This window comes from Cyrtonyx montezumae, unplaced genomic scaffold (assembly GCF_038088225.1).
Source record: "Cyrtonyx montezumae isolate F1298 unplaced genomic scaffold, pur_monq_1.0 scaffold_14, whole genome shotgun sequence".
Lineage (NCBI taxonomy): Eukaryota > Metazoa > Chordata > Aves > Galliformes > Odontophoridae > Cyrtonyx > Cyrtonyx montezumae.
In genome coordinates this window covers 9,386,411-9,412,686 of record NW_027071870.1, presented here as the reverse complement: position 1 = coordinate 9,412,686, position 26,276 = coordinate 9,386,411, and the positions used below count along the sequence as shown (strand labels likewise).

At 43.4% G+C, this 26,276-nt stretch overlaps 2 protein-coding genes across 3 annotated transcripts; one reads left to right on the top strand and one right to left on the bottom strand.

Moving 5' to 3' along the window:
- Nucleotides 1-1,676: 1,676 nt before the first annotated feature.
- Nucleotides 1,677-6,165, top strand: LOC136045492 (patched domain-containing protein 3-like). Its single transcript, XM_065731416.1, has 4 exons — nucleotides 1,677-2,506; nucleotides 2,601-2,722; nucleotides 3,165-3,310; nucleotides 4,308-6,165. Exons 1-4 carry the CDS (start codon nucleotides 1,766-1,768, stop codon nucleotides 5,891-5,893), a joined length of 2,595 nt encoding a protein of 864 aa, XP_065587488.1. The 5' UTR covers nucleotides 1,677-1,765; the 3' UTR covers nucleotides 5,894-6,165.
- Nucleotides 6,166-11,673: 5,508 nt separating this feature from the next.
- Nucleotides 11,674-26,181, bottom strand: LOC136045494 (phenolphthiocerol/phthiocerol polyketide synthase subunit C-like). 2 transcript variants are annotated; one of them, XM_065731419.1, is made up of 7 exons: nucleotides 26,175-26,181; nucleotides 21,920-21,983; nucleotides 20,931-21,084; nucleotides 19,634-19,794; nucleotides 18,277-18,480; nucleotides 17,654-17,835; nucleotides 11,674-17,387 (listed from the first exon to the last, which is right to left on the bottom strand). In XM_065731419.1, the coding sequence occupies exons 2-7, from the start codon at nucleotides 21,972-21,974 to the stop codon at nucleotides 11,829-11,831; spliced, it is 6,315 nt and encodes a 2,104-aa protein (XP_065587491.1). In that variant the 5' UTR covers nucleotides 21,975-21,983; nucleotides 26,175-26,181; the 3' UTR covers nucleotides 11,674-11,828. The 2 variants fall into 2 exon arrangements, with proteins under 2 accessions (XP_065587491.1, XP_065587490.1); XM_065731418.1 differs by lacking the exon at nucleotides 26,175-26,181 and adding an exon at nucleotides 23,791-23,854.
- Nucleotides 26,182-26,276: the final 95 nt, after the last annotated feature.

The window sequence follows — 26,276 nt, the reverse complement described above, 5'->3', positions numbered from 1 at the left end:
GATGAAGCACAGGAAGCAAAATTTCATCAAAAACCTCTGACAAACACCTTGAGAACTCACTGAGAATTGCAACCACTTCCATCAAACTGGATACTGATGCATTAGTTTCACAAAAACAAGGTCAAATATCCCACTAGTTTTACATTTTTCTTGCTTCTTTATAAATGTTAAATATATGAAGAATTTTTTTACTTACAGACTTTAAATATATTCTATATTTTATATGTGGCTCAAGACAATTCTTTCTCACACAGAACATACCAGGAACACTCTTCCTAAAAATAAAAGCACAACTAAACACAAGTTCCTGAAAAGCCCCACAGCCTTCCAAACACATATCGACAACTCTGACATGTTACATAAGGCAGTCACAGCTTTTCATAAGATTTGACTGCCTGCACTGACACTGTCCCCTCTTGCATGGCCTAAGGTTCGTAATCACAGAAAATGCCACTCTCGTCATCAATCAGAGGAGCAGCAGTCACTCATCCTGACACTGCTCGGTGAATGGCAATTCCACAGAATCACTGTGCATTCCAAAAGCAAGGAAGAGATCTTCAATTTGAATAAATATCAGTTAGTTCCACGTCCTGATGTCAAAATAATGTCAAGGTTCTCTTCGGAATGGCTATTATCTAAGCAGATAAGCTTCCATGGAAGTAATCATAAATTCACTCACCACACAGCAGTGCACATCACCAGGCCACGTCTCCATCATTCCCACCATATTGTTCAAAGTCACAGATACAGACTGTTGCTGCCAAGCACAGGAGGCAAAGACCTGTTTTTTATGGCAGTCGCATTCAAACAGAGACACTACCTAGGCAACCAACAGAGAACATCCACCCCTAATAGAAAGGCTACATCAGGCGAGGAAGCAGCTCCCCTGTTACTGTGGGGTACTACAGTGGGCACTGTAAAGAACATGTTGGTCAAATTTCCTTCAGAAATGGGGTGGGCATACCTGACACTATTTTATGGCAGATGGTATGATGAAAAAATGTATCGATGTTCCATATGTAATAGCACTTCAGCACACAAGTGGGGCCTCAGTGGTTTGTCCAGCGGCTCAGGACTGAATGTCTCCTGTTTGTATACAGATATCTGGCAAAGCACTTTCCACAGACAGCTGGATAAAGAAACCCCGCTGTGTTGGAGTCCCAAAGAGGGGCACAGAAATGAGCCTGCAAATGGGAAACATTCAGGCCCTGCTGGCATGCACAAGAGCTGTTACATTTCCAGACTACTCCTGCAACTGTAAAAATCAAACCCCAACTTTTTTACAGAGCTCAGGCGTAGCAACCTAGACCCCCAGCCATGAGCAACGCAGGAGCTCACCTGAGCGAATCGTGCCAGCCCAATTTGCTGCTCTTCCCAAGTCCTTCCCTCGTAATTCTTCCCCTGTGCACGCACCCACACTGTGCACACCCTTCAGCCCCCTCCGTTTGTTCAGCCAGACGGTGCGAGAGGACACGGGCGTACCGCAGCCGTGCCTGGCGGAGGGGCACCCGCCCGACACCCGACCACGGGCGGCCCCGCGGCCCCACCTGAGTGCCCGGGGCGCGGCGGAGGGCGCGGTGAGGCAGCGGGAAGGGCGGAGGGCGCGGCCACCGGACGGCAAGGGGACGGCCCGCAGCGGCACGGCTCGGGAGCGCTCAGTGCCTCCGCTACGCGGAGAAGAACGGGCGGCCATAAACCCGCGCGACAAAAGGCCGAGCTCCGGAGTGAGGTGCGCCCACGGGGAGGAGGTGCCGCCGCCTCGGCCATGGGGCAGCAGCCGTTCCCCCGCGAGCGCTGCTCCTGCAGCAACACCAACTGCGTGGAGCGGCCCCTGACGCGGCTCTTCGAAGCGCTGGGGCGCGTCGTGGCCGCCTGCCCCTGGCCCTTCGTGCTGGTGCCGCTGCTGCTGTCGGCCGGGCTGGGCGCCGGCTTCGTCTTCCTGCCGGGGCTGCAGACGAACGACATCGAGGGCCAGTTCACGCCGACGGGCGGGCCCGCCAAGGCCGAGCGCGACTTCGTGCGGCGGTTTTTTCCCACCGACGACTCGGAGCGCTTCTCCGCCGAGCGGCTGCCCACGGAGGGCGCGTACGCCGCGCTCATCGCCGCGACGAAGCGGGACGACGCCTCGGTGCTCGACTCGCCGGCGCGGGACGAAGTGCTGCGGCTGGACGGCGCGGTGCGCGACGCCGACTACGAGCGGCTCTGCGCCCGCAGCGACGGCGTCTGCGTCGTCGCCAACCCGCTGCTGCCGCTGCTGGCCAACGGCAGCGCCGTGCCCGGGCCGCCCTTCCCGGGCGGCGGCGCCGGCGGCGGCGCCTTCCTGGGCACCGCGCTGGGCGGCGTGCGGACGGACGGCAGCGGGCGCGTGGAGGCAGCGCGGGCCGTGAAGCTGACGTATTACCTGCGGGAGGACGGCGGCGCGGCGGGCGAGAGCCGCGCGTGGCTGGAGGCGTTCCTGCGGAACTTCTCGGCCGAGCTGCGGGAGCTGCGCCTCGAGGCCGTCGAGGTAGCGCCGGGCCGGGGGGGGCTGCGGCGGAGCGGGGCCGCGCGGCGTCCAGGCCGGCGACGCTCGCTCTGACCGCGCTCTGCTTTCGCACCAGGTGACGTACTTCACCTCGTTGTCCAGGCAAGAGGAGTTCGAAGGAAACACCAAGAGCGTGATCCCGCTCTTTTCCGTCACCTACTTCCTGACCATCACCTTTTCCGTCGTCTCTTGCCTCAGGTAAAGTACCTGCGAGCCCCGGGGCTGCGAGCAGCCGCCTCTGTGCTTCCGCTCCGGGGCTGCCGGAGTTTGGGCCCCTTCTGACTGAAGTGGTTCTGAAGACGCAGCCCTCGTGAAATGGAAAAATAGGCAAAACACATTTCTTTGCTCTTTCCAATGTGAGTGTTCTCCTCATCTGCTTAAGTGGGACTCATACACATTTACGCTCAGGTGCATTTCTCTGTACCTGGCCAGCACAAATAACGTATCTAGCTCCTGCTGTATTAATTCATTTTGTGTTAATGCTGACACTTAGAAGCCATCCTAGCAAATACCAACTTTCATTAGGTTCTCTTCATGGATGGGATATGGTCCATATCTCTGCTGAGTATTCAATTGTCGTGCCAAATGCGGTGATGAAGTACTTGACATGTAACTAAGCTATCCCTTAAAATGTTTTCAGACTGAGCTGTGTAAGAAATAACATCTGGCTTGCATGCTGTGGAGTGCTTTCCTCTGGTTTAGCTGTGTTAAGCAGCTTCGGATTGATGCTGTACTGTGGAGTGCCGTTCGTGGCAACTGTAGCAAATGCTCCATTTCTTATTCTTGGTAAGTAGAAAAAGTGTGCTGGGATCCTGGTAGGAAGGGAAAAGCAAAAAAAAACAACTTGACAGTGTTACACTTCTGCTGTGGAGATAGAATTTCCTTCAGCCTCCTAAAGCAGGATGAGCCATTCAAACTAGTGTACCCATGCTGTGGGCCACAGCCTGTCCTCTGACAGAAGGTCTGCTTTCAAAAAAACAGTGCCAGCCTTCATTCCAGCGTTCTGCACATTGACTACCTTTACTTGCAGTACACTGTGAACTCAAAGGTACAGGCACAAGCAGGAGGGCTGACTGCTGAGAGTGCTCCTTAATCACGGTATGCTGGAAACTGCTCTTTTAGGGAAACAGCTTCATCAGAATCAGAAGTTGGGGTGCAGAGGAAACTGGGGGGGGGGGGCACACTCAGTGCTGCTGCCAGATGTTTTTAGGAAAATACTGATGATTAAACAAAAAACTGTTTCTAATAGTTATCTCAAGGACCCTTGAGGTTTCCCTGATACCATTAGTCATACCTTGTTTCGTATATGTTAGAGATAATGATTTTTCTTAACAGTCCTTTATTAGAGGAAAGAAGATAAATGGAGACTGAAAAGGGAATGGGAGCAACTGGCAAACTTCAGTGACTTCTCCTTGTCTGAGAAGACCAAGCAAGAAATAATAGGTCTAATTTGCTGAAGTGGTGAAGCCAAGATTGCAGAAGATGCTTCTACATATAAGGATAAGAAATGTCAGGATAAGAGATGGGTGAGGTGTGCTCAGCCCTTCAGCAGAGCTGGGTGAAGGATCAACAGGTCACTATGAGTTTCTGAAAGGCAGTAGTGCCAACTGCATCCAAAGGATGTTTTTCTTGTATCTTAAACTCACATCAGCACTAAAGAAGTAGCCTTGCTTGCTTTTTGAAAATTCTGTGTAGCCTAAAATGGTGTTCATTTTGTACTTTTGCCGGGTGTCAGTGGAAGCCGCCTTGTGCAACGTGGAGTTAACTTTTTCTCCTGCTGCAGGAGTTGGCGTGGATGACATGTTCATCATGATCGCTTCCTGGGAGCAGAGCTCAAGAAAGGCAGAAAAATCAGACACCAAATCTCGTCTGGCCGAGACTTACAGGGAAGCGGCGCTTTCCGTGACCATCACCACTCTCACAGATGTCTTGGCCTTCTTCATTGGCACCTGGACTGCTTTTCCTTCAGTGAGATCATTCTGCCTCTATACCGGCACTGCCTTTGTCTTCTGCTATGTATATGTTATTACCTTCTTTGGGGCAGTTATTGCGTTAAATCATAAAAGGGTGAAAGGAAACCGACATTGGATAACTTGTATGCAAGTGGAAGTAGGAAAGAAGTCCTGCTTGTATAACGCATGCTGTATAGGCAGCTGTGCTAGTGAGTCACCTGAGCCAGACACCAGCGAGGCAGAAAGCGAACATCCAATGAGCGTATTCTTTCAGAAGTATTATGGCCCTTTCTTGACAGGGAGCTGGATCAAGCTTCTTGTGGTGTTGCTGTATGGAGCGTATTTGGGTGGCAGTATTTATGGATGCACCCAGATGAGGGAGGGCATCGATCTTCGAAATCTGGCTAGCGATGACTCTTACGTTATTGCATACTACGATGACGATGACAGATACTTTTCAGAATACGGACCCAGGGTCATGGTTGTTGTTACTGGCAGCGTACAGTACTGGAATGAGTCTGTTCGTAATGACATTGAGGCTTGCACACGGGATTTAGAGAACATTGCCTATGTAGACAAGAACTTCTCACTGTCGTGGCTGAGAGTATACACAGGAATTGCTGGAAGTGGTTTAATAAATATAAACAATAAGGATAATTTCATTAATAACTTATCTGTACTGTTCCAATATTATCCCAGTTTTAAGTGGGACATTAACAAGACTGGGGATGAAATAGCAGCTTCACGCTTCTTCCTCCAGACGGTGAACGTCACCTCAGCCGTTGATGAGAAAAATCTGTTAAATCAGTTAAGAGACAGAGCCAAGCAGTGCGTGGTTCCACTCATGGTGTACCATCCAGCATTCATCTACTACGATCAGTACCTGGTGATAGTGCAGAACACCATTCAGAATGTCGTCGTCGCTGCTGGGGCAATGCTCGTTGTCTCTCTTTTGCTTATTCCCAGCCCACTGTGTTGCTTGTGGGTGACTTTTGCTATAGCTTCTGTTATCATTGGTGTTGCTGGTTTCATGACGTTCTGGGACATCAGCCTCGACTCCATATCCATGATTAACCTCGTCATCTGTATAGGATTTTCGGTAGATTTTTCTGCGCATATTTCCTACGCCTTTGTTACGAGTGGAGAGTCGTCAGCCAATGAAAAGGCAATAGGAGCTCTGCACCAGCTTGGTTACCCAGTGTTACAAGGAGCAGTATCCACTGTGTTAGGAGTAGTTGTCCTGGCTGCAGCAAAAACCTACATCTTCAGAACATTTTTTAAGATCATGTTTCTTGTCATTTTGTTTGGAGCACTTCATGGTCTTGTGTTTATTCCTGTATTTCTGACCTTTTTTGGATACTTTGGCAAATCTGGTATTCAAGACGTTAGATTCAGAGATAATAAAGACTGCCCCTAATTTAAATGTAAAATGTTATATATTTTATGTGGATTAAAATGCAGTGACTTCCAGGGAATGTAAGAAATGAGGTTGGGAATTATGGATTCATAAATACAACAGAGAGGCAGAGGCTTAAGAAAAGCCAGGCATGAAATAACAGAAGAAATGAAAGTGCACAGAATCACAGAATTGTAGGGGTTGCAAGGGACCTCTAGAGATCATTTAGTCCAACTGTCTGCCAAAGTAGGCTCTCTAGAAAAAGTATGGATTTACATTTTGTCATTTTTTTGTACTTGACTTTTGTCAACAACAGTTTTTTAACAACCTTTATGTTAAAACTTTTTTGTAAGTTATTTATTGAAACACACAAAACCTGTAGAGAAGACAAACTGATGTACGTTTTACATTCAGGTACGTCTTTTCTTGGTGTGCAGTTTTCTTGTTAACATTAACCAACATGCAGCTTTAGGAAGATTCCAAAGAGTTTTCAAAGGGATATGCTGTCGGCGATTGGCTGCGTGCAGAGCTCCTGAGTAACCATCACAGTAGATAGTGCGCCATGGCAGGGAGGAGAGCCCATGCAGAAGTTAAATTCTTGTGAACCCCCAGGGGTTATATGAATTCCAGGTCTGCCAAAGTTATTTCCCATGAGATTTCTGTGCAGTTCGCTGAGGGCAGCTCAGCAGAATATATTCACCCACCCTAGCACTGTCAGGCCAGCCAGCAGCCCGTGCCACCTTCACTGTTGATGGTTTCATTAACACAGGGAAGCTGGTGTCCTGGAGAACAGCAAAAGTGTCTGACATCTCCCAGGGGAATAAGGAAAGCACCACAGGTGGAAGGGAGATGTACAAGGCTGAGCAGGTCATCTTATGTTCTTTTCACTTCTGGTGGAAAAAAGCAAGACTTGTAGTTTAAGGTCCTATGCCTGTTAATGTACATGGACTTTACTTGTGATTTTGTTGTTACAGAAATTCCTTTCTCTTAATTAACACAAAAGGAGCTCTGAAACCTGGTTTAAATGTGGATATCTGTGTTCTCAGTCGAAGGAACACATCAGGACGAGGCAAAACTTACCAGATTTGAGTTCATAATTTCAGCAGGTTTCATATATTCTGGGATATATGTCCTGCCTTCCTACCAGGTGTTCAATCAGTGTTTCAAGCTGTGACTTAGCGTTTGCACTGCAGCCTCCCAGGTTTCACATACACATCTCCAGCTCCTGAAGAGTTCCCTAGAGTTGCTTTACATCACCACAAGGAGGCGAGGAAGCAAAGGGAAAGAAGAGGAGAGGGCAGGCAGGCTTTGGCTCTGAAACACATGGCACAAGCAAAACCAAAAAGCTGCTGGCTCCAGTCACCTCCTGGGCTAAGGTAGCTATCCTGCGAAAATGAATTTCCCAGTCTGCCATGTTGTAATTCTGAAGGCTTTGGACTTATTTTTCCCTTGTGAGCACTACTGAGTTAAGAACGAACCTCTTTGCAATGAATCTGCATAAATAAATGTGGGTTTTTTTTCTGAAGTTTAAGCTTCGTGTGGCTTGTTGCTCGGTTGCTTGGCAGAGAGTCTGGGGATGGAGTGGGTTTGGGGATACTCCTGGGGCAGGGATAAAGATTTTAACAGTGCAGAGACTTTGAGAGTGCTTCCCACTGCAGCACTACACAGCCCTTGTGGGAACTGGGGAAACCAGAAAGAACTCAGACCTGAAGGTGGGGTGAGAAGGGCAGCAAGCCTCCTGCAGTGATCTGCCCTGCACAGTTGCATAGCCTAAATTCATAACCATCTAGGAAGCACTCACATCCAGGAGGCACTGTTGTTGAGAAGCAGCTCTGGAAGGAGTTCAGAGAATCAAGAAGCTTACTGTCTAGAGTCCTTGCCACAGCCTTGCCCAAAAATGCCCCAAAGGGCAACATAGAAGCATCATGTTTGGAAAAACCGCTAAGAGCACCTAGTCCAACCACTAACCCATTTCCAGCATACCACTAAACCATGTCACTCATTGTGACATCTACCCTTTTTTTGAAAACCCCCAGGGACAGTGGCTCCACCACCTCCCTGGGCAGCCCATTCCATACTAAAGCACTCTTTCTAAGAAATTTTTCCCAATATCCATCCTGAACCTCCAGACCCCTCACAGCTTCATTGCCCTTCTCTGGACATGCTCCAGGGCTTCAGTGTCTTTCTTGTAATGAGGGGCCCGAAACTGAACACAGTATTTGAGGTACTCCTTCACAGGAGCTGAGTACAGGGAGATGATCACTTCCCTGCTCCTGCTGGCTACAGTTTCTGATACAAGCCAAAATGCCATTGGTCTTCTTGGCCACCTAGGCACAGTGTTGGCTCCTGTTCAGCCAGCTGTCAACTAACATGCCCAGATCTTTTTCCTCTGTACAGCTTTCCAGCCACTCTGCCCCAGGCCTGCAGCACTGCATAAGGTTGTTGTGACCAAATTGCAGCACTCCGCATTTTGTCTTGTTGAAACTCATAGAGCTGGCCTCAACCCATCTATCCAGCCTATCCAGATACCTCTGAAGGGACCTTCTTATCCTCAAGCAGATTGACACTTCCTCTCAACTCAGTGTCATCTGCAAAGTTCCTGAGGGCACATTCAATCCCCTTGTCCAGATCATCAATAAAGATACTAAACAGCTGCAATGCCGACCCCCGTGGAACACTACTAGTTCCCTTCCCTGGAAGGGAAGTTATAGCCCATACCCTCCTCATTCTGCTGACTGGAAGAGAAGTGGTGCTTTCAGCTGCTCTCAGCTTTTCTTCCAGGCATGGCTCTGTGCAGTGCCCATTTTTAAATTCAGTTTTCTTTTTCCATAGTTTCCACCAGATGCAAGCTGTGGAACACAACTGGCACATGTGAAAATGAAGAAAGATATTTCTTCTGATTGTGTTAAAGGCAATTATTCTGAAAAGCATTCATACTATTGACATGTCCATGGAAAACCAACTTGGAAAGTGAAGTGAATGATTTTTTGTGTTCAGATGCTCAGTTGTGCTTTCTATTTTCTATTTGAGGTATTAACTGGAAATGGAGAATAATTTCATTGATTTCCTAGAGGGATGGGCAGCCTGTATTTTCACACACTACCTGAGACATTGTTTCTCCTAAACTGCATAGTACAGCTCATGTTTATACTGTCCCGAACTGTCCAGCTTCTTCTTGCTTAGGATGAGATTCTGAAGACAGGAGGGTTCATTTCTTTCTAACTCTGCAGAGAGGGCATTTAAGGAATGCAGATATTGAGCAGTGTCCTCAGCAGTGTGATGAAAAACATCCCTGGAAGCAATTTTAATTAAGCACAGTTGATTTTTAATCATCAGTCTTCAGAGTAAGCACTCATGTCATCCACTCAACCCACTAGTGTATCATCAGCTAGATGGATACAGCAGAATGAAATTTCTTGCACAATACAGAGCAGAGAGTGCAATGAGATTATGAACCAGCTGTTCTGATGTACCTGATTGCTATTTATAGTATATAAAATATAAAATACAATCAATAAAAGTCTTTAAGAAAGGTGAGCTAGAATTATCCAAGCTGTTCCTACCACAGCTGCTTTAGCTGTCAATATTCTCATTCTAGTGTTTCTACTGATCTGGATTATTTTTATGCATCTAAGAAGGCACATTTCATAAGTTCTAAAAGAACTCTTTAATCCAGAAACTACCACTGTTTACTGTAATATAGTTTCAGGAAGCAAATTGTAAACAGATATTTTCTTCAAAAAACCTTTAAGGCAATTCAAGTCCTTCACTCAAGTTAGTGGGATCTGACACAACAGCTATAGCACTGCTTACAGCACTGCTTTATTTTTATTTTTATTTTTATTTTTTTATTTTTATTTTATTTTTTCCTAAAAGAAGCTACAAATTGAACATAGATTTGAGCCATTTCCAAAGAAATTGATTTATTCTGCTGAATCTAGTCTGTGCGGTTGTTGTGGTTTAAGCCAAGCAGAAGGGAAAGTTATCCAGAAGCAACAGGATGAATTGGGAGAAACACAGAAACAGCCTGCACTGCTCTAGGGGCAGTGACAGTCCCACGTGCTATCACATGCTACCAAATACCATAGCTGGAGCGTGCAAAGAGACTGTTGCAGACCTTACTCAGACCCCTGAATTGGTTTCAGTGTTCTTTTTCTTCATCAGCTGCTGTCAAACATGAGCTAGAAGAAAGCTGCAGCTGCCCCTTCTGCCTGAAAAACAATGTTCTGCCCATAATCGGGATTGTAAATTGATAAATTACTTGATAAAGAAGCCAGTTTCTGTTTCACAGAAAGCTTTTAGCGACAAAGTTGTCTGGTCATTGCAATTAACCTCAGGTAACATTAACCACCTGGGGGGGAATTTTGAAAGATTTCGCGTTCTCAGTCTCCAAACTCTCAATCCCACTATCAGAGGAAGGATCCCATCAGCAGGATGCATGTTCAGTAATTAGATAATCACCTCTCTAGAACAGTCCACGGAAAAATATTAATTTTTCCAGTCAGATCCTGAAATGATACATTTAGCCAATCTGCTGAGATGCCTGCCTCTCCTGATCTAAAATAAATAAATAAATAAATAAATAAATATGATAAATGCACTTTGTCAGATATGTTCTGTACAGCAGTGGCATAAATTAATGGGAAAATAACTTTTATTTGGAAAATGTGCTCAGAGCTGCACGGTTTGCCTTCTGCCCCAGGCAATTCATCAGATCATTTCTTTGTTGTGTAAAAGATGCTTTAGGCCGAATAAAACTATACCTCTTCCTTATTTTCCCTGGGTCGTAGAACAATATGCTCCACAATATGAGCACAAGTTCATTGGACATGACAGAGTGCATCCTGAGGGATTCCTGACATACCAGGAGAAACTGGTAGATGAGTAGGTAAGAATACTGGCATACTTTAGCTTGGAGAAGAGGTAGCTGCAGGAGACTGATGTGTTTTACCAGTAAGTGGTGTCTGTGATCCTTAGCACACAAGCAAGACATGCATTGGTTCCATTACTGCAGAGGTGCCTTCCCTTCTTGGCCAGCTGCTGTGCCATCCCTGTATTTTGGGAGGCCCTGATGATGCCAGCGCTCCAAGAGAAATCTGAGAGGGAATGGTAATTGGATATAAAATGGAGAAACAGTACAAAGACACTGAAATCATTTTAATCAGGTAGTGACTACGTTTCCTCGAGCGTACTGGGAGGAAAGTCAGTATATTCTCTTGGGAGTAAAGTGAGGGCAGCTGTTATTTTTAGGAGCATTCGAAGTTAGAGGGGAGGGAAACAATAAAAAAAAAAAAGACCACAGAGGTACACTTTTAGTTTTGCTTTTAAAAAATGTTACTATTTTCATTTATCAATTTCTTTAATCTTTCACAAAAATGCTAACAAATACAGATGTTTTAATGACAATTTTTGCATGTTTGTTTAAGGAAAATACAAATTTTAAATCGTTGAAAATGAAACCTCTTAAATTCATAACACCTAGAAAAGTCATTCAAAAGACATCCAATTTATAGAACATGGATAAGAATCAAAAAATTACTGTACACTAAAAATGTAATAAAGACAAAAAATTGGGATAATACAATGCTGCTTTACATAGACATTCAACATTTAGAACAGTGAACTCATAATTTCAAACAGGCCTTTCTTTGGATAAAAAATGCATTACATACAAACAAATTCATCAAAAGAAATTCTGTATAGCCTCACTATTTACAGCTAAAAATACTGAAAGTAAAGGTAAAAGAGATTGAAAGTATAATGTCATGCCACTATCCAAAAGTAACAAAAGAAGTGCAATGGCAAAAGAAACCGGTGTGAGCTTTTCTAGGACAACACAGAAGATAACATTCAGCATACGTGCATGTTCTACCATGCCTTTGCCATGACACATTCTGAGGTTCTGCAAAGGACATTCATAGCTTTAAAGCTCCACAGTTATTCAAAGAGATGATTCCTATAGCCAGCTCTCATGTTCAGCACTAGCAACCGCAGACACACTTTTCTCAACAATTCCATCCGCATTGGTTGTTTCTCCTAACACTACTACTAAACTTGACAGAGTGGTGTGGGGATCAAGTAGTTTCAGAAGAGATATGTCCACCTTTCTTTCTTGAAAGATGCGGTTCTGAATTGTCATAGCTAACATAGAGTCTATGCCTAATGACGAAAGTGGAGTATTCATGGTCAGTTCATCTGGGTTCAATCCAGTGAGGTCGGCCATCAGGGAGGTAATATAGTCTTCAGACTTGACTAAAGCAGTATCCAGGACATGAGATTCCTCAGCAATATCAAGTTTGCTTCCAAATTCTTCTAACATGAGTGAGCTGAAGCGACTTTTGAGAGAAATAATCCGAATAAAAACATGATTAATTAAAGTTTTAACATTTAATTTGACAACAGCTTGCTGTGGGTTATTCAAAAGTAAGCTCTTCTTGAGATACTCATGGATCTCATGCACTTGCAGAATATCTATGCCCTTAGACCCCAGAATGTTCTGAATATGGTTTTGATTGAGCAGTATGCCAAGGTTCAAAGCACCCCAGTTAATGGATTGGCCCGAAAGACCGCAGTTCCTCCTGTAGAGGCAGAAGACGTCCAGGAAAGAGTTTGCAGCTGCGTAGTTTGCCTGTGTGGAGTTTCCTAGAAAGGAAGTAACAGAGGAGTAGCACACAAAGTAGTCAAGCTGTTGGCCTCTTGTAGCCCAATGAAGATTTAGGGTCCCTGCCACTTTGGGGCTCAGCACTTTCTGAAAGTCAGCAAACTTCAGAACTTCAAGACGACCATCGTGTAAAACAACAGCACTTTGAAAGACACCTTTGATTGGACACCCTGCAAATGACTTTACAATGATCTGGAAAGCTTTCTCAACATCGTTGGTTAAAGTAATGTCGCACTGCACGAACACGATTTTGCTGCCTTCATACTTCTGCTGCAAAGCCTTCATCTCTTCTTGCTTCTCCTTACTCGGAATTTTCCTGGAGAGTATTGCAATACACCCTCCTCCATTTGCTGCTATAAATTTCACAGTTTCAAAGCCAAGGCCAGTGAGCCCCCCTGCTACAACATAAACAGCATTCTGCTTAAATATCTTCTTCTCGGATTCATACAACGGTATATCTGAAACAACGGTGATGTCCCTCTGCTTTCTCAGCACAGCAAGTGGGACAGATTTGCAGGTAAAAGAGGACACCACAGACTGCAGCCTTTCAAAGTTCTCAGTTTGCTGAAAGACAGCGGCTGGTAGATGCCTAAACCGTTTCATATCCAAAGAACTGATCCACACATGCACAGCCTTTTGGAGTTCCTTTAGAGATGCTTTCTGGAAGATACTGCTAAGGATGAGGATATGAAAGCTGATATTTTCACAGTCAAGTCCAATGATATTCTGAATACATTCCGATTGTTGATGGCCACATACTATCACCACATCCTTAAGACAGTACATGCGGGCCAAATCATCCTGAGACAGTCTGCCTACTGGAGGAAGAACAACAAGGGCACTGCACGCATTTATATACTGCAACATATCGGGACTGGGCCTTGCAAGTACTGTTTTCCAGCCCATCTCTTCTGCTGCCGCAGAAAGAATGCGACATAAAACTGATGATGGTTCTGTAGAAATAATGCCCAAAGTTCTGCCACGTTTCCCCTTGGGTAACCTCTGATTTAAGATCTCCCATGCAATGATGAAGTAGGACACACAAGGGACAGTTTGAAAGCACGGAAATTTCTTTACATTCAAACAAATTGTTCCTGGGACCTGAATTCTGGAGGATGCAGCAGCTGGGTAACAGGAAACCACGTGATCTCCCACTTTGACTTTCTTCACGTCAGTGCCTATTGCTGTGACTGTGCCACTGAAATCAAGAGCCAAAAGCCTGTACTTGTCCACTGCTTGAGAATTCCAGTAGAGTGTATTACCAAAGTTACGACTAGAAACACTAATGGGAAAATAATCTTCAGAGTGGATACATATTTTATCCACTTGAATTTCAACGCTTTGATTTTCCAGCTGAGTAGCAGTGCTGGTGCATAATTCAGCAGACAAGTCTTTTGCTGAGTACGGGTCAGCAGTGTACAAAGTGAACGTTTCCGAATTCTGCAGAGACCTTACATGTTGGGTGTAATTTTCATCTACAAATGGCGTGCGTTTGATTTCAGATGCATAAATTCTTCCTTGGCTGATGCAGACTTCTGGATAATCCTTACCTCCGTATTTGACAAGAACATCTGATAGTGCTGAGATGTCCAGGGAGCTGGAAGAGCTGAGGTCGATTATCTGAAATGTGATTTCTGGAACTTCAACGACACAAGTTCTGGTCATGCCATGCAATGCAAACCCACAGTTAACGTGGTCAACATTTCTCTCTGTTGTTCTGTAGCTGATCACTCTGATTGAACAGTGAGACCCTTTCTCTCTTAATGCCACGATAACTTGGCGATAGGCTTCACAACACCTTGACAGTTGGTCTACCACTTTACTTGGGAACTCTTCTTTCACCCTTTGAATTCCCCACAGGAAGAGAACTTCATCGTAATCCTCAACCTCTGCTTTCATTTGATGCTCTGTGTGGACGTCCAAGAGCGATTCCCAGTCTTCATACATAACATATCTGGAATCAGGATGCAAGTATTTTCTGAGCTGCTCAGCTACCCCAAGTTTGTCAGCAAACACTAGGACTCTAGGCATTCCTTCTAAATGACCAATGGTATGCGATGGAGAGACTTCTGACCACTTGTTTTCAAACATGAACTCGTTGTCTCTGGAAGATGCCTGTTTCATGAAGGTGATGGTAACACGCTTGAGTTCAGCCAAAACAGACCCATGTTTGTCCATGAAACATCCACACACCTCTAAGCAGCTCCCAATGGCTTTGCTTGTTCTCATGTATATCATCATTTCTTCTTCCAGAGGTCGCAGCACTACCAGACTGCCTATCTCTGAAGGAAAGCCTGCTCTGGACTGCAGCGTGCTCGAGATCATGACAGCAGTCATCTGCATAAAACAGTCCAGCAGCACTGGATGGATACAGTAGCTGTACATCTCTCTGAGAGTTTCCTTGTTCACCTTGATGCTTGTTATAGCTTCCTTAAGGTCCTGGCAATAATGAACATCCCTGAGCTGCCTGAATACAGAGCCATACTGAAAGCCAACCCGAGACAGCGCTTCATAGACCGCCTCTGTGCTAATCACTGATGTGCACCTGTGATAGACCTCTTGGAAGGAGATGGTGCTTTCTTCCACAACACCCTCAGACACCTTTCTAACTTGGCCTGAAGCATAAACTGCATTGGTGGAAGAGAGAATCTCAAAGGCTGTCCCTGCTTTTTGTGGACTCAGCTTGATATTCAAGACTTGGGAACTCTGTGTGAGAACACATGGTGCTGAAAAACTGACACTCATCTGGCAAGCACTCAGAGGCGCTTTAGGTCTTGAGCAGCTCATCACGCAGGCCAGACCAAGCTCCACGTAAAAGGCACCGGGGACTAAAGCCACACCATTGTTCTTGTGCTCATATAAGTAGGATGTGGTGTCCTGGGAGAGCAGGCAGCCGTACTCTGTGTTGTCACTGTTCAAGACATAGATCAAAGGATGACTGGAGCTGACATCTCTTTGGTTTGCTTGTTGAAGGGTATCCAGAGAGGTCACAACTTTTTTACGGTCAAACTGATACCGAGGAATGGTCGCAGGAACGCTCTGATATCCATCATAAAAGTGCTGCCAGTTGGGATTATAGCCCAGTTCAAACAGATTTCCTACCAAGTTAAAGAGCGCCTGATACTCTGCATCGGACTGCAAAGAAGACAACACCTTAGTGACTTTTCCTAGTGTCTCTTTTATGTTTCGCTGCAACACACGGTGAGGACTTATTTCAACAAACACTACATTTTCTCTGTCTCGAGCTGCAGTTTCTATGGCTCGAGTGAAAGCAACCGGTTCACGAGTATGCTGGGCCCAGAATTTGCCACGAGTGAAGTCATTTGCAGAAGCAGCTGCCCCGGTCAGTGTTGAGATTACTTCAACATCACCCTTCTGTTCTTCTAAAGGCTCTATGCTCTGTTCCAACTCCCTGAGTATCACATCCATGCTAGGGCTGTGGTAGGCAGCTGGGACATTTAAAACATGAAGAAAGATGTTTCTTTGGCTGAAGGCTTGTGCTAAATCTTTCTGGACCACGTCCACATCATCTGGATTTCCAGACAAGGTGCATGAAACTGGGCTGTTGAAAGCTGCAATGCACACCCTTCCCGAGTAGGGATGCAGGTGTTCAGCAATCTCTTGAACAGGGATGTTTCCAACCACCAGCATTCTGCCCCGGGCAGTCTTTGCCTGCAGCCTGCTCCGGTGATATATCACTTTGACCGCATCTGCCAGGGAAAGGTAGCCAGCAGCATGTGCTGCGGCAACTTCCCCTACGGAATGGCCAACTGCAGCCACTGGCTTAATGCCCCAGTACTTCAGAAGAGAAGCTAAGGCAACCTGCAGGGTAAAAAGCATGGGCTGGGACAGTTCCGGATTCAGCAACTCTTTCGAGCTGCGACCTCTTGCTGGCAGAAGGCTGATGGGAGCGTGTTTCTGAAAGAGAGCTTCTATTTCCTTACACTTGTCTCTGAACACCGGCTCTGAGCTCAGCAGTGCCTCACTGAACTCCTTCAGCGTTACGCCGTTGCCGCAGAACACGAACACCAGCTGTGGCTCCACCTTCGACACGGCCAACTCGGTGCTTGCTGCCGACAGAACTTCTTGCTGCAAGTGTTGGAGGGAGTTTGCCACAAATGCTTTTCGGTACCTGTAGTTGGCATGGCTTCTCCTGCAGGCAGATGTATAGGCCAGGCTTGGGAGAGTTACGCAGTTTCTTGTGCTCAGCTGCTCAGCTGTGTCTGCCATTGTCATCTGAAGGGACTTAGCTGACGCTGCAGACAGCACAACTAACTCCAGCGGCCTCTTAAAGGCAGGAAGAGGCCCTGGCTGCTTAACCTGCCTGACTACAACATGGGCATTGGTTCCTCCAAATCCAAAGCAGTTGATGCCAGCTACTCTTCCGTACTCACCAGAATCTTCCCAGGGCTCAACCGCTGTGGGAATGGCAAGGTTTAATTTCTCTGTATCGATGCTGCTCATCTCCTTTGAGTAATGCAAAGATGGAACAATCTTCCCATGGTGCATCATCAGAAGCACTTTGATCAAGCCTGCTGCTCCAGCAGCTGATTCAGTGTGGCCGATATTTCCTTTCACTGAACCAATTTTCAGAGTGGGAACTTGTGAAGGCCTATTTTTACAGACAACGTTACCAAGGCTTTCAGCTTCCGTGGGGTCTCCAACTGCAGTTCCTGTCCCGTGGGCTTCAATGTACTGCACAACTGAGGGATCTACGTGACTTCCATAAATGCTGCGCAGTAACTTCTCCTGCTCTATTTGAGACGGCCGTGTGATTGGTGTTATAGACCTACCATTCTGATTGACCGCACTGATGTTTATAACACCCCAGATTTTGCTGTAGTCTTCCATTGCCTGTTTCACAGAAAGAAAAAATCAGCTTTAATCATCCCATGTTTTACCTATATCTAAGAAGAAGAACCAAAACCCGACACACGGTATCAGCAACCTTAAATTTGTGACATCTTTCCCACACTAGTGAAGTGCATAAATGTTTTCTTCATGCTAATAAGTAAGCTTGAGTTAGGAAAGCTTCTTTCTATGGTCATTATTAAAATTGGAAATACAGAATCCAAGTAAGAAAACAGGCTTACTTTAGGCTTCTTCACAAACAATCTTACCTTTTTCAGTGGTTTGAGGAAAACAACACCACAGCCTTCTCCCCTTCCGTAGCCATCTGCCTTTTTGGAAAAGGGTTTACTCATTCCTTCTGGAGAGATCAGTTTTGCTTTACTGAGAGATACAAAGGTACGAGGATCCATTATGCTGTTTACACCACCGCAAATAGCTGCTTCGCAATCTCCTGGAGTAAAATAGAGACACATTCATGTTGAGTTTTCCAAGATGATTGATAGAAACACGTTAACTATAACATCATTAACTGAAAAGACAGATATTACAAGAAGACTTTACTGATGCTAAAAATTGTTTGTGAAATTGTAATTACTAAGGTTGGAATCTGTCATAATAACAGGTTGTTGGAAAGGCTCCCAATACAGTTATCTAAAATTACATCAAGATATGCTAGAGAAAGTAACAGAATTCCTCGCAGCAAAAGGATTATTGCTTCTGCAGGTAAAGTGGATATTTCTGAGGCACTGATATCCATTAAGCCCCCTACTAATGAACATGAAGATACTAATGACATCTCAGGAAGAATAAAAACATGACATACTAATATCTCAGCAATTTCATACAGCAGCAATCCTAATTTCTTTGCCTACCATCTCCTCAGTCCCATTACCTGATTTAATTGCTCTCAAGGTGTAGTGCAGAGCAAAAAGAAATGATGAACAAGCAGTGTCAATTGTCAGCGATGGTCCAGTCAGATTAAATGTGAAGGAGACTCTGTTGGCAGCTATGCTCATTGCTGATCCTGTGCTAGCATAATGATTTATTTCACTTACTGATTTGCTTTTTATGATTTCAAAGTCTCGATTCATAAGACCTGTAACAATACAAATAAATGTCAGATTACCCCGAGTGAACAAAAGGGAATACAAGTGGGAACTTGACACCATGTTTTCTTTTTTCTGTTTCATATTTAACCTTCTTAGCAACGGTACTCCTATGGTGATGCTGTTTTTCCCGAAGTCAAAAGACAGTAAATTGCGGGTTTGTCCTGATTGCTTGCCTCATTCATTGCATGGCACAGTTAAGGTATACACAGCCTGTTTAGATCCCTGAATCTGAGTTTAAGAGTAGTTGGTTTGGCTTACCTATGTGAATAGATAATAGGAGGTTAGAATGTGGACAGCTGGAAGATAAACTTACAGAGCTTTACCTTCAGTTCCTCAGATGCTCCAAGTTAAATATCACAGTGAAAGTCAAATCAAGTGTTCTTCATGTACCTTTACTTTGCTTACAGTGATCCAATAAATTCAGACAGAAATAGAAAAGAACAGGGCCTGTGATGGAGAGCATCAGAGCACCCTCCCAAAGAACACACTAGCTTGCATTGTAGGGGATCGCAAGTCCAAAGGCATGTGTGGCAATTGCAATACATCTATATACAGAGCAATGAATCATTTACTCAGTGTAATGACAGCATATTCCAGACCAAAAAAAAAACAACCTAGATAGTTTGTTCCTATCCATTTATCAGTCTAACTATCCTGGAAATCTCTAGAAATAGACGTAAACTACACCAACCAAAAACAGACTAGCTCCTTGGGACAATCAGCAGTTGGACAAGTGCCCCATGGTAGCATACCACTATCTACATGATGACGACTGCTGCTTTCAAATAATCTTAACCTCCAAAACACCTTGACCACTGGTATACTGCTAAACACCAAGGTGTCAGCCTGGCTTGAGACTACCAGTCTTAGAAAGGACTGGGCACAGTGGAGATTTTAACTGTTTTCTGTCAACACCAGTGCATCAAAATATTAACAGGGGCATCTAAAAGTAGATATGTTAAATATGTAATGAACTTCTAGAGTGATCTAACAGTCTTTTTTCACCAAAAATCACCAGTAGTGACATAATACAGCAATCCTAAGGTCTGCTATGCCAGAAATATACACAAGGTTTACAAAGAGATGTTCCATTTTTATGAGGGTAAACTGGACATTCTTCACCATAAAATTTTGTCTTACCAACAAAAACACCTGTTTTGGTACCACTGATGGCTTCTACAGGGACTCCTGCATCCTCTAGTGCTTTGTATGTGCATTCTAAAAGTAATTTCTGTTGTGGATCCATGCTTTCAGCTTCCACGCCATTAATTCCAAACAGGTGGTTGTCAAATGTGTTAAATCTAAAATACACAGAATGAAAAAGAGCACAATATGAATAAAATACTGAAATCTAGACAGATTATTAGCTTTTCTTTTTTTTTTACAAGGACTTGAAAAGCAAATTGGTGGCTTTCTGACATCTCTTGATTTAAGTGGAAAACTAAATATAAAATTGCAGACTAATTATATAAGTAATACTGATCCAAACACATTAAGTGTTCCACTCAGGGACCAATAAGATTACTTCTCCCCATATCAACTCCTAATTGAAAAGAAACACCTATCTCTAATGAGACATTGGGGCTCAAGTGAAAAGATATGCACTGCAGTTTACATCTCTATGACATCTTTGTGAATGCCCCAGCATGACGAGGTCTGACTCGGGTCAAAAGGGAGAAAAATTAAAAAGGTTTTTGTTGTTGTTTTTGTTGTTTTAATTATATGACAGTACAAGCCCAGGGAAAAGCAGAATTGATTATGATCCAGTTCTGGATTCTTATGATACTGTTCATAAGAAGAGTACACATTAACGTGCATATCGAGTATAAGATCCCCTTCTTGACTATCTAGCAAATGCAGACTTTGTATTTTAATACTTTGTATTAAAACTGTCACAGCTTCATTTTAATCAGAACTACTTGCCCTAGCAATTGCAGGATTAGGGCCTGAGGTCCAGCAAAGGTGATCAAACTCCTGAAACTGAGCAAGACTCACCAGGCAGTTCATACACCTCTAAGTCCATACTCTGCCACCTTCCTCTCCAGGCCTTAAGTGGGCTGTACAAATCCTTTGGCAGGCTGTAGCCTACCTTAGACCTGGTATACACACCTTCATATACAGTGCACACGGAGTTGTGTATACCCAAGAAGTATAGACACCCACTGCATGACGGGTGGCATCCCAAGACATGACAAGTATGGACAGACAAGTTGCATTATGCATTCAAGGATCATGGCCTGCAAAGAAATCTGTTCATAACTGTCATGTTACAGAAATTCCTGTAATCTAAAAACTGCAAGTTTACTGCGTGAGATGAAACAAAACCTGTTTCTACACCAATTTATAACATCTCCTTGTGCCTTACTCTCTCTGAGGGGCTGGACACACCAGACTAGATACAGAAAAAATCAGTGGCACAGCACAGTAACACACTTACTCATTGAGAAGAGCAGCTCGTGTTGTACATATTTTTCCTGGCTTGTTACTGTCTGGATCATACCACTCTGCAGTATTAAATCTCTCTGGAGGTATTTCTACTGTGCAGTTTATGCCTTCCTCCAGCACCTTCCAGAAATTGTCAATTCCTTCACCTATTGTACAAATATTGCAAACAAGATTAAATCATGTGCTCCCTTTTGTCAAGCTCGTTCAGAGACACACACTCTGTTACCTCAATCTCCCACGTATACATCTAGGTTGTTGAAGCGGAATCACCACACATAAACCAAGCATCATTTTTCAGTGACAGGAAAATAGAAAGGGATAATCGTCCTTTCACTACATGCTTAAAAGCAAGTTGCTGCACCAGATATGTTCGTTGAAAACTCTAAAGAATGTTTAAGAAAAATAACATGGCAAATACCCAGATAGCATGGCATCCATGTTCTGACACACATTTCTTCTCCTCCCAGCTTCAGCTTTTCCCAGCATGAACATATCCCCATCCACACTGACTCTGGAAACAGCGCCAACCTGTGGTATGACCAAGCACTGACCAGCTCAGCCCTAGCTGATGTGGGACATCAGGGTCTGGAACTGTGCTAACAGTCAGTAATAGTTATTGGAGGACAGCAGTCTCACCCATGGATAAACAGCCTACAGCTACTCATGATTGTCTGGCCAGTGCCCTTGCAGTAACATCAAATCACCACTGACACACCTGGTTTGTCTGTATGAGCTTCATGTATGTAGCTCAAAGCCCTGCCCACAGTCAGCACTGCAGGTCTCGCTCTCAGTGGACAAATACAAACAAACTCATTTTTTCACCATAAGGAGATTGTTTTAAAAGATCCTACAAGTAGCAAAACCATGAACTCTGCAAAAATAGGGGAGAAACATATTGTTTTACTCCACTTCAATATTAACGAGTCTCTGTACTTTTCAATATGCAGTAAGCATCCTGCTTTGTATTTATGCAAAACTTACCTCCAGGAAAGTTGCATGCTATTCCCACAATAGCAATTTCATCACCCGTCTCCATCTTTATCACCTGAGCAGCACAATGCAGTTAAAATGTCAGACAGTACAAACAACTCTACGTTAATCATTAGATAAATATTAGTTTAAAAGGTGATCTTCCCGTAAGTACATATATCTGCTCAAAGGTTGGCTTATTTTGAATGACTGATTTTGGGCTGCAATGAGAAAGGTGGCCAGACCTGAAGGGTATTTCTCATTCGCTCTTTTCATGTAGAGGAAAGTCCCTAACTAAGTCTTCAAACTCCCTAATCCATGGACACTCTCTTTTTACTCTTTAGCCTCTGCTACACCCATCACCACCTGATCTGTTCTTGGATCCGTCCTGCTTCACAATCTGAGTACAGCAGGGAAATAAGCACTGGCCAAGGCACGCTTTCAGCTCTATCGTCTCCAACCTGTTCATAAAACAGAGTTCCCAAACAGGCTCTGTATGTTACCAGTTAAAATCAGACCAGCTAAACAGCCAACAGAGAATCCAGTAATGGAAGGAACAGAAGTTGCTTCATGAACACTCTGAAAATAGGCTTGGAAAGAAAATCTTATCTGGGGCATTGCTTCGCTGGATCCCGTGGCTGCCTCACTTTTCTCTACATTGCCTTCCTCTGCAGAGGTTCTGTCAGAGAACTCCACAGGCTATGCTCAAAGCCACCAGCAGCTAACTATGAGATCTCTGTATTCCTGACAGTGAACAATATCCAAATAGCACCACTACAGCCTCCCTGATCAATTGCCATGCATCCCCTCTGCAGCTTCACAGAAAGCTTTATGTTGAGGAGAAACTTAGAATGAAAGCACGACATTTTTCAACTAATATAAAGGTAAGGAAAAAAAATGAAACTAGGAAAATGCACAGATTTTAAAGATTTCTTTGTTTGTTTGTTTAATTCTGAGGATTTAAACTGGGAGACAAAAAATTAGTTCAATCCAAAGAATGCTCTTCTCAGAGCCCTTGCTGAGCATCCTCCAGCCTACAGAGCTGAGAAGACTCACAGTGAAAGATTTTTTAAATGCTTGGCAGTGATAAGATTACCATCTCAGTGATAGCAGAGTAGGTCCCAAAGAGACCTTCAGAGTTACTGACTGCAGTAAGGGAGAAATGAAGCTGATTCACAGCCCTACAGACGACATCTATGATTTCCACGAGGTTATCTTTGAAATGGGAAATTAAAACCACTGTACAGATTCACAGAGTGAAAAATCTCAGCGACTCACAGCGATTCACAGCGACATTAAGTGACACAAAGTCAGAGGGCAAACTAGCTAATATAAGCAGACCAAGACTTGGCTTTCTAAGATTGAATTCTATTTCAAAAATATTAATAATTTTTAAATGCCATACAAAAAAAAATCTTTTCGTTATTTCCAAATCACCTACTGTTTTAATACTGGAAATCCCTTCCAGAGTCAGAAGTAATTATGATCATAAAGGCATCTAAACATATTTGTGACTTGGGATCTTTCTCCTCACCCTTGCCTTGATTTTTAGTTTCTATTTCTATTAAACTCCTTGTTAAATTATATTTTGAATTTCAGTTTCTATTTATTTTATTTTCATAGTTTATTTAATTGTAATTAACTTTCCTTTTCATTTCTACTTGCATTCTACTGATTTCTACATTACTTCTACAGTACATTTATAGTATATTTTAAACCTAAGGTTGCAAAGCCCAACACAGATATTCTCACCACAGTGATACTTGAAAGCATTGGTTTTAAGTTAGCAACTAAATAGCATTTAATAGAGAAATAAGGGATTTCCCATTTTAACATTATATATGACAGCTACAGAGCTATCCAACAAGATATGTAACTCTTACCTTCCGTGATTCCAGTAGGTTTACTAACAGCCTGAGTCTTTGGAAGTCCTTTATATAGCTTTCTGGGAGGTTTCTTATTCAAATACATGCAAAACAGTGGCAAAAATGTGAACGCCTTTTAGAAGGAAGAAAAACCAATGAGTCACTGCATTATGATTTGTCAGCAGCCCGCTCCACGACTAAAGTTCAAAACTCCCTCCTTGAGGGTAGTAAATTCCCAATGAAAGGAAGTTATACATCAGGACAAAAATAAAATCTGTCTTATCTAACTTCCACTCTTACCTAATATCCTCAAGCAAACTCTGAAGGCATCACAGACTCTGCTAGATGCCTTTTTAACTCCTTCTCGGCTGCTTTCATCCCAACTACCCAAACTCATCTTTCTCCTCTTCTTACTTGCTAATGGAGGCACAATGATGAGCCAGGGGAGTCCATATGTCAGTGTCTTCCCTGCTGCTAGTGCCTTCCTTGGCTGTGGAATAACACTCCTCTTTCCAAAAAGAAAGAAGAAATCATTGTCCTGAGTAAAAGAAAATAATTTATACTGCCAGTAAATAGCTTTGAAACCTGCTCTGAAAAGCTCAAATTCTGCTCTCACTTTCATTGCTGTAAATCACTTTTCTGAATTCTGGGGTTATTGGACTTCTTTATGGCATTTCTTCAAGTAAATTAACCCACATGCTCTGCCCACAGTGGGCAGATTCACTAGGCTGATTCACAGGGTGGCTACTCCAAAGCTTACTTGAGTCTCCCTGTATTTTACATGTGTCTAAGGAGAAATCCTGTCGGTGATACCACTAACATCCCCTGACAGGGTAGAACCAGCAATGCACTGTGGAATCTTCATTTCATTTTCACAATTACTTTTGAAAGTAAGAAATGCTGAGCTATGTGTTGATGTATTGGTTCAGGATTGGAAGGAGTATTGAAATGAATCCTGCACAGCTATGAATTTCAATGCAAATTAAACCAGACTGTGCACTACTCAGATACTATCAGGAAAGTGTTGTTAATGTCACTGATCCAAAGCAGAAGACTGATGAACAGTAATCAGTCTGTCATATGTGCAATGATGATTTGCAGGAATATATTTATAAACCGAAAGTAAAGCAGTGGTGACTCAGTCCCTTTGAGCAATGCAAGTAACAGAAATATGAGTTAAGTATGTAAGCCCACATAGCAATAAAGGAACAATTCTACTGTTATTGACATAGGCACTTTCCTTAGAATGGAACTACAAGAAACATTTAACTTCGTTAAACTTTTCATCTAAACTTCAAATGTTCAAAACATCAGCTATAAATGTCACAGAGGATGCCCCACAGATGCTTTGTCTCCCGTGCCATTACAGTAACCACGGCAAAACAGCTAATCAAATCTATGCCTGATAATTTGTCCAAAAATATTAATAAAATATATCTGTGTTTCCACAGTATGTTTTTAAATGAAGGAGTACATCTTTCCAAGGCTATGAGTATATAGCTACTCATATGCTGAGTCTTGCTGTTTTGAATCAACTTTACTTGTCTTACAGTAGAAAAATCCACATGAATGAAGTTCATGTGAGTCTGGGTTCACCTCAGAGACGAGACAGGTATGGAGGAAAGAAGGAGAGGAAAGAGAGATGTAAAAAACAGTGGGAAAATAAATCATAATACATTTTCACATGGATTTAAATTGCGGGATCCAAAATGTATCCTGAAATTAACATGATTGCTAACTTGTTTTACATACAGTGCACAGAACCATTAAGAGCATTTCCAACTCTTGCATATTGAAAAATTTGGCTGCAGATCCTCAGATCCTCACATCTTTTTATATCTTTTTGTATTGATTTCCTATTAAAAGTAACATGAAGAGCAAGACAGTATCATACAGATATTCATGGAATTGAAGGTGTCATCCAAAATCCTGGAAGAAAACTCTCTAACACCAATGTGATGTTAGAAAGCTGCATTCCTTTATTCCTCACAATATGTACGGGGCAACTTGGCAAACAAGTACACTCTGAATTTCAGAGTTCAGTTTCTACATTTAAACAGTTAAGGTATACATATGCTATACATATGCATACGTCTTCATTCTTTCTTCAAGGACTCATTAATATATGCTAATGCCCCTTTCCATTGCTTATTAGGCCACAACGAGCAACTTTTTATAACAGTATATGTGGAACCCAAGGAAAATGTCCTTAAACCTTTTGGGGCAAAAGATAGAAGTATTCCATTATGTTCCCAGTGCAAAATTCTTGAGGAAAACAAGACTACTCACCCACTAAAGCTGAAATGGAAAGTTTTAGAACTATCACTTATTGATTCCTTTTGCTAAATTAATATACTGGTTCATAAACTAATGTACTAATCCATATTGCTAAACAAACAAACCTTTGTCGAAGGGATTTCTAGAGGTCAGATTGTCCAACTCCCCACTCAAGCACAGACACCTGAATTCCCTCAGTTCACAAGCAATACTTCTCCTAATGCAGC